General features: G+C 61.9%; 1 protein-coding gene across 1 annotated transcript; it reads left to right on the forward strand.

Annotated features, from left to right (window-relative positions):
- Positions 1–2,491: 2,491 nt before the first annotated feature.
- On the forward strand, positions 2,492–12,760 carry JKF63_06757 (uncharacterized protein; the record flags this gene model as incomplete). The annotated part of the gene is made up of 1 exon (XM_067902706.1): positions 2,492–12,760. The coding sequence occupies one exon, from the start codon at positions 2,492–2,494 to the stop codon at positions 12,758–12,760; it is 10,269 nt and encodes a 3,422-aa protein (XP_067758599.1).
- Positions 12,761–15,300: the final 2,540 nt, after the last annotated feature.

A 15,300-nucleotide genomic window follows, 5' to 3' on the forward strand; every position in this document is an offset into this window, starting at 1 on the left:
TCCGTCTCGTTCATTCTGTCTGAAAGCCCATTTCTGTTTCGTGAATTTGGACATCGGAAGTGATCGTGGCCGCCGCAGAAATATCACCTGCGGCTGCTGGTAACCACACAGGCAGGCAGACAGAAACTTTAGACGCACACACACACGCACACACAGATACTAAAGCCTCAACGCACAAACGAACAGAGGCACCAACTTCACAGGCACAACTAGAGAAGCTTTTTCTTCAGACACAAACACATAGATACCACCAAACGTACTCGCCCTCCTCCCACACGCACACTAGCATATAAGAACAGAGTCACAAAAAAGAAAACACCACACACGAGCGTGTTGCGCAACAAAAGCACTTCCCCACAAACTCCCTTCCATAATTTCTTTTTTTTTTACAAACTCGAAGAGTTTGCTCTGCTTTCCTTCTATATACGATAACTGTTTTCCAAGCTTTGCTCCCTCCCCTCCCACCCCCACCCCTTTTTTTTTTTGAGTTGTCTCGGCAACTTCAGAAAGGGCTGCTGTCGTTTCTATTTGTTCATATTGACGCTTTGATCTCCTGTCTTCACGCAGCATCTCACCGCTGCTGTTTGGTTCATGGGTGTTCTTTGAATGGCGCCCGCCTCTCTCTCCCCCCTCCCTTTCGCTCTCTCCCCCCTCCCTGCTGGTGCCGCTGCTCCTACTTTTAGGGATCGCTTTTTCTCCCTTTTGCGCATTCGAAACATTGTTGACGAGGCCGATCGTACTCTTTGCTCACTTCTACACACCCAGCATTCAGAAGGCTTACCCCCCCTCTCCCCCTCCTCCTCCTCCTCCCCCGCGTACCGCCCAACTAGATCCTCGTTCTTGGGATCAAAGGAGTCGACGCTGTGTGCACCCTTATAACATCATCTCAATGTCCAAATCTACTCGTTCGTCTCCGCGCTGCGCGCTGTCACGGCCCGAAATGCGGAGCTCCACTCTCAGCGCCAGCAGCAGCAGCGCTGTGCTGCCGCCTGTCACCGCGACTGACTCTATTAAAGTGTCCATTCGCGTTCGCCCCTTCAGCAACAGAGAGCGCTGTGGAGATTCCCAACCACCGTTATGCTGTCTTCAGATGGATACAGCCAGCGGTACTGTGCGTCTTGTCTCCTCCCTTAGCACCAACTCGTCCCCCCTTCACAGAGGTGGAGGTGCTCCGCGTGCGAAAGTCCCCAGCTTGAAAGGAAGCAGCAGTACTCTTTTCCAGTTCGACCACGTGTTCTGGTCGGTGGAGGCACCGGATGCGTCTGGCGCGAGTCCCGCGACGCAGGCAGATGTGTTCCGGACGATCGGGTACCCGCTGGTGCAGCATGCGTTCGACGGCTTCAACTCGTGCCTGTTCGCGTACGGGCAGACGGGAAGCGGGAAAACGTACACGATGATGGGTGCGAACGTGAGCGAGCTTGGCGGTGAGGGCAGCGGCGTAACACCGCGTATCTGCCTGGAGATCTTTGCGCGGAAGGCCAGTGTGGAGGCTGATGGGCATTCGCGGTGGAGCGTGGAGCTTGGATACGTGGAGGTGTACAACGAGCGCGTGTCGGACCTGCTTGCAAAGCGCAAGAAGGGTGCGAGGGCGGTTGACGAGGAGGTGTACGTGGACGTGCGCGAGCACCCGAGCCGTGGCGTGTTCCTGGAGGGGCAGCGGTTTGTAGAGGTGGGGAGCCTGGACGACGTTGTGCGTCTGATGGAGCTGGGCAACAGCGTGCGGCACACTGCTGCGACGAAGATGAACGACCGGAGCAGCCGAAGCCACGCGATTGTCATGCTGCTGCTGCGCGAGGAGCGGACGATGACGACGACAAGCGGTGAGACGATCCGGACTGCCGGCAAGAGCAGCCGGATGAACCTCGTGGACCTCGCGGGGTCTGAGCGCGTGGCGCAGTCGCAGGTGGAGGGGCAGCAGTTCCGGGAGGCGACGCACATCAACCTGTCGCTGACGACGCTGGGGCGCGTGATCGACGTGCTTGCGGACATGGCGAAGAAGGGCGTGAAGGCGCAGTACAGCGTTGCGCCGTTCCGCGACTCGAAGCTGACGTTCATCCTGAAGGATTCACTGGGCGGGAACTCGAAGACGTTCATGGTTGCGACTGTGAGCCCGAGCGCGCTGAACTACGAGGAGACGCTGAGCACGTTGCGGTATGCGTCGCGGGCGCGGGACATTGTGAACGTAGCGCAGGTGAACGAGGACCCGCGCGCGCGGCGTATCCGTGAGCTGGAGGAGCAGATGACGGACATGCGGCAGAAAATGGCTGGCAGCGACCCTGCGTACGTGTCGGAGCTTGTGGAGAAGCTCGCGCTGCTGGAATCGGAGGCGCAGAAGCGTGCAGCGGACCTGCAGGCGCTGGAGAAGGAGCGCGAGCACAACGTGGTGCAGGAGCGGCTGCTGCGCGCGACGGAGGCTGAGAGGAGCGAGTTGGAGACCCGCGCTGCAGCGCTGCAGCAGGAGATGACTGCTACCCGGCGGCAGGCGGACGAGATGCTTGCGGTGAACCTGCGCCTCAAGGAGGAGCAGGCACGCAAGGAGCGCGAGCTACTGGACGAGATGGCGAGAAAAGACGCTGCCGTCGCCGAGCAGCATCGGATGATTGCCGAGAAAGAGCGACTGTTGCAGAAGACCGTGAGCGATTTGGATCAAGAGAAGCGAACACATGAGCGCGTGATAGCGTCTTTGCAGAGTCAACAGGAACGTCTTGCTGAAGCACTAGAGGGTAGGGAAAAATCTGATGAGCAGTGCCGAGCCCTCGCTGAAGAGATGCAGCAGTTGCAGATGGAGTGGTCGCAGCAGCGGCAAAAACAAACTTCGTACATTGAGCAATTGGTTGAAAAACTCAAAAATATAGAGCAAGAACTTCTTCGTAAAGAGAACATGCATACCTTGATGGGAGAAGAGACCGATGCGAGATGCTGTCTCCTCGAGCTTCAAGCCCGATTCTACTACACGATTTCAGAGAAACGCTTCGAGCACCAACGGAGGCTCTTTGAAACGGACCTACATCGGCTCCGAATCACCCTTGACCAGGCGGGCGCGCATGCTCTTCATGCAGCGAGAAATACTCAAAGGCTTGTGCAACAGCTCAGCGGCCACGAAAATGAATGTGCCTCTGCGGAGACAGCACTTCTATCGCAGCTTGAGGAGCTGCAGGCCTCAAACATCGAACTCCCACAAGCTAACTACTGCTTCCTCAGCGAGCACGCGGATCTGAACAAGGCGCATAAGCAGCTGGAGAAGGCGCAGGCGAAGCTCGCGAGGGCACACGATGAGCTGACTGGGTCCAAGGCCGCATTGGAGCAGGAGCTGGCGCAGTGGAAGACCCGCGCCACTGACGGGGACGCCGAGCGCGGGGACCTGTCTGCCCGCTTGGTGCAGCTGGAGGGCGAGCACGCGGATCTGAACAAGGCGCATAAGCAGCTGGAGAAGGCGCAGGCGAAGCTCGCGAGGGCACACGATGAGCTGACTGGGTCCAAGGCCGCATTGGAGCAGGAGCTGGCGCAGTGGAAGACCCGCGCCACTGACGGGGACGCCGAGCGCGGGGACCTGTCTGCCCGCTTGGTGCAGCTGGAGGGCGAGCACGCGGATCTGAACAAGGCGCACAAGCAGCTGGAGGGCGAGCACGCGGATCTGAACAAGGCGCATAAGCAGCTGGAGAAGGCGCAGGCGAAGCTCGCGAGGGCACACGATGAGCTGACTGGGTCCAAGGCCGCATTGGAGCAGGAGCTGGCGCAGTGGAAGACCCGCGCCACTGACGGGGACGCCGAGCGCGGCGACCTGTCTGCCCGCTTGGTGCAGCTGGAGGGCGAGCACGCAGATCTGAACAAGGCGCATCAGCAGCTGGAGAAGGCGCAGGCGAAGCTCACGAGGGCACACGATGAGCTGACTGGGTCCAAGGCCGCATTGGAGCAGGAGCTGGCGCAGTGGAAGACCCGCGCCACTGACGGGGACGCCGAGCGCGGCGACCTGTCTGCCCGCTTGGTGCAGCTGGAGGGCGAGCACGCGGATCTGAACAAGGCGCATAAGCAGCTGGAGGGCGAGCACGCGGATCTGAACAAGGCGCATAAGCAGCTGGAGAAGGCGCAGGCGAAGCTCGCGAGGGCACACGATGAGCTGACTGGGTCCAAGGCCGCATTGGAGCAGGAGCTGGCGCAGTGGAAGACCCGCGCCACTGACGGGGACGCCGAGCGCGGCGACCTGTCTGCCCGCTTGGTGCAGCTGGAGGGCGAGCACGCGGATCTGAACAAGGCGCATAAGCAGCTGGAGAAGGCGCAGGCGAAGCTCACGAGGGCACACGATGAGCTGACTGAGTCCAAGGCCGCATTGGAGCAGGAGCTGGCGCAGTGGAAGACCCGCGCCACTGACGGGGACGCCGAGCGCGGCGACCTGTCTGCCCGCTTGGTGCAGCTGGAGGGCGAGCACGCGGATCTGAACAAGGCGCATAAGCAGCTGGAGAAGGCGCAGGCGAAGCTCACGAGGGCACACGATGAGCTGACTGGGTCCAAGGCCGCATTGGAGCAGGAGCTGGCGCAGTGGAAGACCCGCGCCACTGACGGGGACGCCGAGCGCGGCGACCTGTCTGCCCGCTTGGTGCAGCTGGAGGGCGAGCACGCGGATCTGAACAAGGCGCATAAGCAGCTGGAGAAGGCGCAGGCGAAGCTCACGAGGGCACACGATGAGCTGACTGAGTCCAAGGCCGCATTGGAGCAGGAGCTGGCGCAGTGGAAGACCCGCGCCACTGACGGGGACGCCGAGCGCGGCGACCTGTCTGCCCGCTTGGTGCAGCTGGAGGGCGAGCACGCGGATCTGAACAAGGCGCATAAGCAGCTGGAGAAGGCGCAGGCGAAGCTCACGAGGGCACACGATGAGCTGACTGGGTCCAAGGCCGCATTGGAGCAGGAGCTGGCGCAGTGGAAGACCCGCGCCACTGACGGGGACGCCGAGCGCGGCGACCTGTCTGCCCGCTTGGTGCAGCTGGAGGGCGAGCACGCGGATCTGAACAAGGCGCATAAGCAGCTGGAGAAGGCGCAGGCGAAGCTCGCGAGGGCACACGATGAGCTGACTGGGTCCAAGGCCGCATTGGAGCAGGAGCTGGCGCAGTGGAAGACCCGCGCCACTGACGGGGACGCCGAGCGCGGCGACCTGTCTGCCCGCTTGGTGCAGCTGGAGGGCGAGCACGCGGATCTGAACAAGGCGCATAAGCAGCTGGAGAAGGCGCAGGCGAAGCTCACGAGGGCACACGATGAGCTGACTGAGTCCAAGGCCGCATTGGAGCAGGAGCTGGCGCAGTGGAAGACCCGCGCCACTGACGGGGACGCCGAGCGCGGCGACCTGTCTGCCCGCTTGGTGCAGCTGGAGGGCGAGCACGCGGATCTGAACAAGGCGCATAAGCAGCTGGAGAAGGCGCAGGCGAAGCTCACGAGGGCACACGATGAGCTGACTGGGTCCAAGGCCGCATTGGAGCAGGAGCTGGCGCAGTGGAAGACCCGCGCCACTGACGGGGACGCCGAGCGCGGCGACCTGTCTGCCCGCTTGGTGCAGCTGGAGGGCGAGCACGCGGATCTGAACAAGGCGCATAAGCAGCTGGAGGGCGAGCACGCGGATCTGAACAAGGCGCATAAGCAGCTGGAGAAGGCGCAGGCGAAGCTCGCGAGGGCACACGATGAGCTGACTGGGTCCAAGGCCGCATTGGAGCAGGAGCTGGCGCAGTGGAAGACCCGCGCCACTGACGGGGACGCCGAGCGCGGCGACCTGTCTGCCCGCTTGGTGCAGCTGGAGGGCGAGCACGCGGATCTGAACAAGGCGCATAAGCAGCTGGAGAAGGCGCAGGCGAAGCTCGCGAGGGCACACGATGAGCTGACTGGGTCCAAGGCCGCATTGGAGCAGGAGCTGGCGCAGTGGAAGACCCGCGCCACTGACGGGGACGCCGAGCGCGGCGACCTGTCTGCCCGCTTGGTGCAGCTGGAGGGCGAGCACGCGGATCTGAACAAGGCGCATAAGCAGCTGGAGGGCGAGCACGCGGATCTGAACAAGGCGCATAAGCAGCTGGAGAAGGCGCAGGCGAAGCTCACGAGGGCACACGATGAGCTGACTGGGTCCAAGGCCGCATTGGAGCAGGAGCTGGCGCAGTGGAAGACCCGCGCCACTGACGGGGACGCCGAGCGCGGCGACCTGTCTGCCCGCTTGGTGCAGCTGGAGGGCGAGCACGCGGATCTGAACAAGGCGCATAAGCAGCTGGAGAAGGCGCAGGCGAAGCTCGCGAGGGCACACGATGAGCTGACTGGGTCCAAGGCCGCATTGGAGCAGGAGCTGGCGCAGTGGAAGACCCGCGCCACTGACGGGGACGCCGAGCGCGGCGACCTGTCTGCCCGCTTGGTGCAGCTGGAGGGCGAGCACGCGGATCTGAACAAGGCGCATAAGCAGCTGGAGAAGGCGCAGGCGAAGCTCACGAGGGCACACGATGAGCTGACTGAGTCCAAGGCCGCATTGGAGCAGGAGCTGGCGCAGTGGAAGACCCGCGCCACTGACGGGGACGCCGAGCGCGGCGACCTGTCTGCCCGCTTGGTGCAGCTGGAGGGCGAGCACGCGGATCTGAACAAGGCGCATAAGCAGCTGGAGAAGGCGCAGGCGAAGCTCACGAGGGCACACGATGAGCTGACTGGGTCCAAGGCCGCATTGGAGCAGGAGCTGGCGCAGTGGAAGACCCGCGCCACTGACGGGGACGCCGAGCGCGGCGACCTGTCTGCCCGCTTGGTGCAGCTGGAGGGCGAGCACGCGGATCTGAACAAGGCGCATAAGCAGCTGGAGGGCGAGCACGCGGATCTGAACAAGGCGCATAAGCAGCTGGAGAAGGCGCAGGCGAAGCTCGCGAGGGCACACGATGAGCTGACTGGGTCCAAGGCCGCATTGGAGCAGGAGCTGGCGCAGTGGAAGACCCGCGCCACTGACGGGGACGCCGAGCGCGGCGACCTGTCTGCCCGCTTGGTGCAGCTGGAGGGCGAGCACGCGGATCTGAACAAGGCGCATAAGCAGCTGGAGAAGGCGCAGGCGAAGCTCACGAGGGCACACGATGAGCTGACTGGGTCCAAGGCCGCATTGGAGCAGGAGCTGGCGCAGTGGAAGACCCGCGCCACTGACGGGGACGCCGAGCGCGGCGACCTGTCTGCCCGCTTGGTGCAGCTGGAGGGCGAGCACGCGGATCTGAACAAGGCGCATAAGCAGCTGGAGAAGGCGCAGGCGAAGCTCACGAGGGCACACGATGAGCTGACTGGGTCCAAGGCCGCATTGGAGCAGGAGCTGGCGCAGTGGAAGACCCGCGCCACTGACGGGGACGCCGAGCGCGGCGACCTGTCTGCCCGCTTGGTGCAGCTGGAGGGCGAGCACGCGGATCTGAACAAGGCGCATAAGCAGCTGGAGAAGGCGCAGGCGAAGCTCGCGAGGGCACACGATGAGCTGACTGAGTCCAAGGCCGCATTGGAGCAGGAGCTGGCGCAGTGGAAGACCCGCGCCACTGACGGGGACGCCGAGCGCGGCGACCTGTCTGCCCGCTTGGTGCAGCTGGAGGGCGAGCACGCGGATCTGAACAAGGCGCATAAGCAGCTGGAGAAGGCGCAGGCGAAGCTCACGAGGGCACACGATGAGCTGACTGAGTCCAAGGCCGCATTGGAGCAGGAGCTGGCGCAGTGGAAGACCCGCGCCACTGACGGGGACGCCGAGCGCGGCGACCTGTCTGCCCGCTTGGTGCAGCTGGAGGGCGAGCACGCGGATCTGAACAAGGCGCATAAGCAGCTGGAGAAGGCGCAGGCGAAGCTCGCGAGGGCACACGATGAGCTGACTGGGTCCAAGGCCGCATTGGAGCAGGAGCTGGCGCAGTGGAAGACCCGCGCCACTGACGGGGACGCCGAGCGCGGCGACCTGTCTGCCCGCTTGGTGCAGCTGGAGGGCGAGCACGCGGATCTGAACAAGGCGCATAAGCAGCTGGAGAAGGCGCAGGCGAAGCTCACGAGGGCACACGATGAGCTGACTGGGTCCAAGGCCGCATTGGAGCAGGAGCTGGCGCAGTGGAAGACCCGCGCCACTGACGGGGACGCCGAGCGCGGCGACCTGTCTGCCCGCTTGGTGCAGCTGGAGGGCGAGCACGCGGATCTGAACAAGGCGCATAAGCAGCTGGAGAAGGCGCAGGCGAAGCTCGCGAGGGCACACGATGAGCTGACTGGGTCCAAGGCCGCATTGGAGCAGGAGCTGGCGCAGTGGAAGACCCGTGCCACTGACGGGGACGCCGAGCGCGGGGACCTGTCTGCCCGCTTGGTGCAGCTGGAGGGCGAGCACGCGGATCTGAACAAGGCGCACAAGCAGCTGGAGGGCGAGCACGCGGATCTGAACAAGGCGCATAAGCAGCTGGAGAAGGCGCAGGCGAAGCTCACAAGGGCACACGATGAGCTGACTGGGTCCAAGGCCGCATTGGAGCAGGAGCTGGCGCAGTGGAAGACCCGTGCCACTGACGGGGACGCCGAGCGCGGGGACCTGTCTGCCCGCTTGGTGCAGCTGGAGGGCGAGCACGCGGATCTGAACAAGGCGCACAAGCAGCTGGAGGGCGAGCACGCGGATCTGAACAAGGCGCACAAGCAGCTGGAGGGCGAGCACGCGGATCTGAACAAGGCGCATAAGCAGCTGGAGAAGGCGCAGGCGAAGCTCGCGAGGGCACACGATGAGCTGACTGGGTCCAAGGCCGCATTGGAGCAGGAGCTGGCGCAGTGGAAGACCCGCGCCACTGACGGGGACGCCGAGCGCGGCGACCTGTCTGCCCGCTTGGTGCAGCTGGAGGGCGAGCACGCGGATCTGAACAAGGCGCATAAGCAGCTGGAGAAGGCGCAGGCGAAGCTCGCGAGGGCACACGATGAGCTGACTGGGTCCAAGGCCGCATTGGAGCAGGAGCTGGCGCAGTGGAAGACCCGCGCCACTGACGGGGACGCCGAGCGCGGCGACCTGTCTGCCCGCTTGGTGCAGCTGGAGGGCGAGCACGCGGATCTGAACAAGGCGCATAAGCAGCTGGAGAAGGCGCAGGCGAAGCTCGCGAGGGCACACGATGAGCTGACTGAGTCCAATGCCGCATTGGAGCAGGAGCTGGCGCAGTGGAAGACCCGCGCCACTGACGGGGACGCCGAGCGCGGCGACCTGTTTGCCCGCTTGGTGCAGCTGGAGGGCGAGCACGCAGATCTGAACAAGGCGCATAAGCAGCTGGAGAAGGCGCAGGCGAAGCTCACGAGGGCACACGATGAGCTGACTGAGTCCAAGGCCGCATTGGAGCAGGAGCTGGCGCAGTGGAAGACCCGCGCCACTGACGGGGACGCCGAGCGCGGCGACCTGTCTGCCCGCTTGGTGCAGCTGGAGGGCGAGCACGCGGATCTGAACAAGGCGCACAAGCAGCTGGAGGGCGAGCACGCGGATCTGAACAAGGCGCATAAGCAGCTGGAGAAGGCGCAGGCGAAGCTCGCGAGGGCACACGATGAGCTGACTGGGTCCAAGGCCGCATTGGAGCAGGAGCTGGCGCAGTGGAAGACCCGCGCCACTGACGGGGACGCCGAGCGCGGCGACCTGTCTGCCCGCTTGGTGCAGCTGGAGGGCGAGCACGCGGATCTGAACAAGGCGCATAAGCAGCTGGAGAAGGCGCAGGCGAAGCTCACGAGGGCACACGATGAGCTGACTGGGTCCAAGGCCGCATTGGAGCAGGAGCTGGCGCAGTGGAAGACCCGCGCCACTGACGGGGACGCCGAGCGCGGCGACCTGTCTGCCCGCTTGGTGCAGCTGGAGGGCGAGCACGCGGATCTGAACAAGGCGCATAAGCAGCTGGAGAAGGCGCAGGCGAAGCTCGCGAGGGCACACGATGAGCTGACTGGGTCCAAGGCCGCATTGGAGCAGGAGCTGGCGCAGTGGAAGACCCGCGCCACTGACGGGGACGCCGAGCGCGGCGACCTGTCTGCCCGCTTGGTGCAGCTGGAGGGCGAGCACGCGGATCTGAACAAGGCGCATAAGCAGCTGGAGAAGGCGCAGGCGAAGCTCGCGAGGGCACACGATGAGCTGACTGAGTCCAAGGCCGCATTGGAGCAGGAGCTGGCGCAGTGGAAGACCCGCGCCACTGACGGGGACGCCGAGCGCGGCGACCTGTCTGCCCGCTTGGTGCAGCTGGAGGGCGAGCACGCGGATCTGAACAAGGCGCATAAGCAGCTGGAGAAGGCGCAGGCGAAGCTCGCGAGGGCACACGATGAGCTGACTGGGTCCAATGCCGCATTGGAGCAGGAGCTGGCGCAGTGGAAGACCCGCGCCACTGACGGGGACGCCGAGCGCGGCGACCTGTCTGCCCGCTTGGTGCAGCTGGAGGGCGAGCACGCGGATCTGAACAAGGCGCACAAGCAGCTGGAGAAGGCGCAGGCGAAGCTCACGAGGGCACACGATGAGCTGACTGAGTCCAAGGCCGCATTGGAGCAGGAGCTGGCAAAGCTCGCGAGGGCACACGATGAGCTGACTGGGTCCAAGGCCGCATTGGAGCAGGAGCTGGCGCAGTGGAAGACCCGCGCCACTGACGGGGACGCCGAGCGCGGCGACCTGTCTGCCCGCTTGGTGCAGCTGGAGGGCGAGCACGCGGATCTGAACAAGGCGCACAAGCAGCTGGAGGGCGAGCACGCGGATCTGAACAAGGCGCATAAGCAGCTGGAGAAGGCGCAGGCAAAGCTCGCGAGGGCACACGATGAGCTGACTGGGTCCAAGGCCGCATTGGAGCAGGAGCTGGCGCAGTGGAAGACCCGCGCCACTGACGGGGACGCCGAGCGCGGCGACCTGTCTGCCCGCTTGGTGCAGCTGGAGGGCGAGCACGCGGATCTGAACAAGGCGCACAAGCAGCTGGAGGGCGAGCACGCGGATCTGAACAAGGCGCATAAGCAGCTGGAGAAGGCGCAGGCGAAGCTCGCGAGGGCACACGATGAGCTGACTGGGTCCAAGGCCGCATTGGAGCAGGAGCTGGCGCAGTGGAAGACCCGCGCCACTGACGGGGACGCCGAGCGCGGCGACCTGTCTGCCCGCTTGGTGCAGCTGGAGGGCGAGCACGCGGATCTGAACAAGGCGCATAAGCAGCTGGAGAAGGCGCAGGCGAAGCTCGCGAGGGCACACGATGAGCTGACTGGGTCCAAGGCCGCATTGGAGCAGGAGCTGGCGCAGTGGAAGACCCGCGCCACTGACGGGGACGCCGAGCGCGGCGACCTGTCTGCCCGCTTGGTGCAGCTGGAGGGCGAGCACGCGGATCTGAACAAGGCGCATAAGCAGCTGGAGAAGGCGCAGGCGAAGCTCGCGAGGACACACGATGAGCTGACTGAGTCCAATGCCGCATTGGAGCAGGAGCTGGCGCAGTGGAAGACCCGCGCCACTGACGGGGACGCCGAGCGCGGCGACCTGTCTGCCCGCTTGGTGCAGCTGGAGGGCGAGCACGCGGATCTGAACAAGGCGCACAAGCAGCTGGAGAAGGCGCAGGCGAAGCTCACGAGGGCACACGATGAGCTGACTGAGTCCAAGGCCGCATTGGAGCAGGAGCTGGCAAAGCTCGCGAGGGCACACGATGAGCTGACTGGGTCCAAGGCCGCATTGGAGCAGGAGCTGGCGCAGTGGAAGACCCGCGCCACTGACGGGGACGCCGAGCGCGGCGACCTGTCTGCCCGCTTGGTGCAGCTGGAGGGCGAGCACGCGGATCTGAACAAGGCGCACAAGCAGCTGGAGGGCGAGCACGCGGATCTGAACAAGGCGCATAAGCAGCTGGAGAAGGCGCAGGCGAAGCTCACGAGGGCACACGATGAGCTGACTGGGTCCAAGGCCGCATTGGAGCAGGAGCTGGCGCAGTGGAAGACCCGCGCCACTGACGGGGACGCCGAGCGCGGGGACCTGTCTGCCCGCTTGGTGCAGCTGGAGGGCGAGCACGCGGATCTGAACAAGGCGCATAAGCAGCTGGAGAAGGCGCAGGCGAAGCTCACAAGGGCACACGATGAGCTGACTGGGTCCAAGGCCGCATTGGAGCAGGAGCTGGCACAGTGGAAGACCCGCGCCACTGACGGGGACGCCGAGCGCGGCGACCTGTCTGCCCGCTTGGTGCAGCTGGAGGGCGAGCACGCGGATCTGAGCAAGGCGCATCAGCAGCTGGAGAAGGCGCAGGCGAAGCTCACAAGGGCACACGATGAGCTGACTGGGTCCAAGGCCGCATTGGAGCAGGAGCTGGCGCAGTGGAAGACCCGCGCCACTGACGGGGACGCCGAGCGCGGCGACCTGTCTGCCCGCTTGGTGCAGCTGGAGGGCGAGCACGCGGATCTGAGCAAGGCGCACGGCGAGCTGATGGAGTCGACGGCTGACTTGGAGCAGCAAGTGCTCGAGGTCACTGATGGCGACGGAGATTTAAGGAGGATGGTGAAGTACATCAGAGAGGAGGAGGTCGCTGCTAAAGAGGAGGCTGCGCGCCTATGTGAATGCCTGTCAAAGGCAGAGGCGAGAGCGCGTGATTGGGAGTGCCGCTGCGGTAGTTTAACTGTGAGATTAGATTTGCATCGTCAAGCGAGTAAGGCCGGATGGGATACTGCTCGAAACGTAGGTATGTGTTCGGAGCGCCAGGCGAATTTGCAGGGTACGGTGGAGGGGAAAATTGATCCGACTCTGGCGTGCGCGTACCCAATCACAGCGAGACTAGGGGAGCTTCTTCGGAGTGGCAACCGGGGAGCTGCATGAGGTCTCAATGTCAGTCATTTGATTCGTGTTGTTTTTTGCTTCGATCACTGGTTCGTGAAAGAAACGAGGGACGACGATCATGTTGTTCCACGTTTTTTTGTGCGACTTTAGATTCCAGGTGTGCGCACGACGGCGGGTGCATGACCGGAGGAGGGGGTCGAGGCCTCCGGGGCGGGAGGAGGGGGGGCACTGGACGGCAGAAAACAGCGAATGTGGGAAGACATTGTTGCTTCTCTCCACCCAGGAGTCATTACGCGGGCATTTATATTTTTCCCACTTGCTAGTGTGGCGCATGCCTCGTTTCGTGTTCACTGTATCGTCCAACTACCGCATTGTGAAGGCTGTGGCTGCTGCAAAGAGGCCGTGCAGGGGCTGCCTTGTTTTGGTGATGTCGTAGGCCGCGGTTGGCGCTTAGGGTGTCGGTGGTCCCATTAGCAACGACTGCATCTTGCGTGTCATCTTCCCCAGCTTACATCGGTTCACCAACGCCTTTCTGAACTTCGTGGATCTATCCAGTGGAGCAATGTCGTATCCATCGCTAGCTGACTGTCTTGGGTACATTATCGCCGTTGTAAAAAACTGCATACGTGTGCACGTCTACGTTCATTGTGGGGAACACTCACATACACAGACACTAAAGGGGGGGGGTGGGCATCTTTACGTGTCCTCAGAATCCCCGAGCCCTCCCTGCCTAATTAATCTGCTCTAGATAAAAACATAAAACTAGAGCCGATACCATTCACAGTACAGGGGCTTCGTGTGTTTATCATGTCATCGTTTAAAAAAAAAATCCTTTGCGGTTCACTCACCTGTGCTTTGTGTGTGTGTGTGTGTTGTATTTTTCCCCCTCTGTGTTCTTTCGCTGTGCTGATGCTGCGTGAGCACACGAACGAGAAGGGATGCAACAGCGAACACTCACGTCCCCCCCCCTTCCCTCTCTCCTCCCCTGTGTCTCCCTTGTTGCTTCTCTTCTATGCGGGGGGTGCTCCCTGGGCAGTGACCGTAGCTGAAGCACCTCCGTCAGTCCAATGCCCCGCAACTTGCCACTTCTCAATTGTCAAGGGCTGTGTGTACAACTCTTTCAAGCTTATATGTTCTCTGTGTGTCTCTGTCGCTTCCACTTCCGTGCGCATCTGTTGTCCCGCCTGCATCCTGCCCCCTTTCCCTTCCCGTACTGTGTCGCTTCCTCTTTCCTATTTTTTTTGCTCTCCCTTCCACACACACACACACACACACACACGCACAAAAAAAAAGAAGCGCATTTCTTAGTTGCTTTCCAGGTAGTTCACAGAGGGGGTGCCTTTTTTTTTCTATCGACTGCTTTTTTAGTAGTCGTTGCTGTTGTCGCTACTGCAGGAAGCCCGCCCCCCCCCCCCTCCCCCCCCCACACACACACTCCCTCTTTCATTCCTACGCATATTGGTGGTACTCTTGCAGGTTTCACTCCGAGGGATCCCCCATCGTACCTACATACGTTCGTCTTCATCTGTGTGCAAGTGCATTTGTTTGTTGCTGATTTCTAGCTTCGTCTCACCCTAATTGCCTCCGTGTTATCTGGCTTCGTGTGTGCGTGTGTAGGCGTGTCTCTCTGTCTGTGTGTGTATTTAGCTCATTAATTTATTTGTTTTACCCCTTTATATTTGTTTACCGTGCTCTGTGCATATTAGATCTGTCGGATATCATCTTCCTTCCCCCCTCCCTCCAACCTCTCCACCTCTCCACCTCTCTCTCACACACACACAACCCCTTTCCCAATTTTCTCAAACGGCGTTTCCCACCCCTTTTTTTTCCGTTGTTTGCTTCGCTTTTTCTTCTGAGTTTTCACCACCTTTTTTTTTTTTCTGGCGTGCGCAGGATTCACACACGCAAGCACTATTTTCTTGCAAAGTGCGTGTATGTATGTATGTGTGTGTGTGCGTGTGATTCGTGCTGCTGCTGCTTTTTTTTTGTGTTTGTCTTCCCGTCGTCTTAGACATTTTATTTGGTGATTTCGCGTGCGCAAGTTTGTGTGCGTTCGTAGTCTTTTGTGTGTTTTCGTGCCTGTGAGGGCTAACCCCCCCCTTTCCCCGTTTCTGCACCCCTCCTCCCTCCCTATTTCCCCCTTCTTTGCCCCCCAGGAACGCACAGACGCATATATATCTGCACACGCAGATGTGTACACCCACACCCCCCCCCACACACACACACAAATATACAGACATACAATACTCTATTAGATATTGATTACTTTCCTACCCCACATCCTTACACGGACGTGTACGCACTTGTCCACGGGTGCACGCGCGAACGCGACAAGGACTGGTGATTCTCTTTCCCCTTTTTTTTCGTAAACCATTTGCCTCTCAGTGTCCCCTCTGAGAAGTGGCCGCTTCTGCTGTTGTCTCCAGTCGCGTGCTCGGTTCTCTTGTTTTTTTTTTCCCTCACCTCTACCTTCTCTTTTTGGTTGCATTATTGACAGGCGCTACTTTATATTTTTCTTCGGTTCAGTACACCTTGAAAAATCCCTCTTCTCTTCTCTTCTCCCCACCCCTCCCCTGCTC

The sequence above is a fragment of the Porcisia hertigi genome, chromosome 14 (assembly GCF_017918235.1).
Source record: "Porcisia hertigi strain C119 chromosome 14, whole genome shotgun sequence".
Taxonomy (NCBI): domain Eukaryota; phylum Euglenozoa; class Kinetoplastea; order Trypanosomatida; family Trypanosomatidae; genus Porcisia; species Porcisia hertigi.